General features: G+C 39.9%; 1 protein-coding gene across 2 annotated transcripts in view; it reads left to right on the top strand.

The window, feature by feature from the left end:
- LOC103368947 (NAD-dependent protein deacylase sirtuin-5, mitochondrial-like) overlaps positions 1-1,078 on the top strand; it is an 8,598-nt gene extending 7,520 nt beyond the window's left edge. For both annotated transcript variants that reach the window (XM_008297499.1, XM_008297500.1), the window contains exon 9: positions 110-1,078. In XM_008297499.1, the coding sequence (XP_008295721.1) occupies positions 110-182 (73 nt within the window). In that variant the 3' untranslated portion in view covers positions 183-1,078. The remainder of the gene's footprint in view (positions 1-109) is intronic.
- Positions 1,079-1,665: the final 587 nt, after the last annotated feature.

Raw genomic sequence — 1,665 nt, 5'->3', positions numbered from 1 at the left:
TGGCTTCGTAGCACAGCCCTCTGGTCTTCCACTCCAAAGTAAATTCAACTCAGTGATCTAACCTAAAAGTCTGACCCTGCTTTGTCTTTCTGTGTGTGATGTGGTGCAGGTACCATTTCCAGGGTCCGTGTGGAACAACGCTGCCTGCAGCTTTGGCGCGACACGAGTCAGAAGTTTTCTAAGAGCAACCAGACTGACTTTTTTTTTTCTTTTCTTTTTTTTTTTTTTTGCAACAATCAGTAGCTTCTTTCAGTCTAATGCAGTCCAAAGTTGTGGGATTTCACAGCAGTTTCCCAAATCTTTGTCTTAGAGTGTTAATGCTTGGTAGAGGGAGACCTGTAAATAATAAACTTCTGAGATGGATCTCTTAATACTTGAAAATGTAGATAACTAACTGGAATCAGATCAGAGGAGGAGGAGGAGTAAATATATTGCTTGAGAACTATGCAGCTTGAGAAGAGAAAGGGAAAGCGCTACGTATGTGGTTCTTCGCATAGGAAAGTGTCTCCCTAGATGTATCAGGGTATCGATTCGTAGCGTACGCCGGTGGAGGATTGTTGTTGTATTTTCGACATGCTGTGCTCTAAAACGATGCTGTAGAACAGAACATAACTTCTGGTGCCAATGGAAAACATTCCTCTTTTCTTCTTCCACCAAATGAGCAGATGTACAGAGCGTACCATAATCATGTGCCTTTTCCAGAACTGTTTACACATCCTTGACTAAACGCTCGCTTTAAACCTCAAGCACAGATCGACCGACGTTACAGAGATTTGGTCGAGTGTGTTCAGAGGTTGCTGTCGACCAAGGACGGAGAGAAATTCAAATTCTCACACTGTGTTTATTCTGACATTGTTCTAGAGACATTGGGTCCATTTTTTTTATACTTGTCAGTGTCCGTTCAATCCAAAAAAAAGCAAAACCTCAACATGGAAGCTGTCTAAATCTACAGCAATTGTTTAAAAATCCTGCTTCTCTGTCCACAAATATTACGCACAATTTTGTATAGTGTGTTCTTTTGATTCTTGCAATGCATTTATACAGAACATAATCATTAAAACACTAAATGGACATTTGAGGATTTTGTGTTGTTGATTGTTTTTTTTCTTTTTGTTGTGCATGTGCCTGAAGTGAACAGTAGATGCCAGCATGTAGCTTTCTACGTCGCTCTGCTCTGACATAGAAAACCACCTTGTATCCACGCAGATTCTACTCTAGAGTGAGAGGAAACGCAGACTCGAGCGCCCCGAGGCCATCGCTCGACCGGAGCTGAGGAAACGGTGTTAATGTGAAGACGGGAACGGTTTGAAGTTGGAAGCAGGCAAGGTGTCCTCTGTTGTCCGAGCTCACAGGGATGTTTGTGAATTGTTATTCGGTTGCTTTTTTGATTATATGATAGTCGGAAAATACTTTTCACAGCTGAGTTTTTATTCTCACCTTTATTTACAGTCGTGCTCAAATGTATTCACACCCTTCCATTAAAGAAAAGGCAAAATTCACAACAGTCACTCAAACAACTAGAAACTGAAAAAAGTAATAATAAATAAAAATTTGCTAAATTATAATTTAGTGTAAGAAGACGTTGCTTTAGAATTGTGGTTGAAAAGAATAATTTAAAAAAACAAAAAAACTGTCCCAGACAAATCAGAGCACTTTGCTGATGAG

Source organism: Stegastes partitus, unplaced genomic scaffold (genome assembly GCF_000690725.1).
Source record: "Stegastes partitus isolate 25-593 unplaced genomic scaffold, Stegastes_partitus-1.0.2 Scaffold1225, whole genome shotgun sequence".
Classification (NCBI taxonomy): domain Eukaryota; kingdom Metazoa; phylum Chordata; class Actinopteri; family Pomacentridae; genus Stegastes; species Stegastes partitus.
This window is presented reverse-complemented; position numbering and strand designations above follow the sequence as displayed.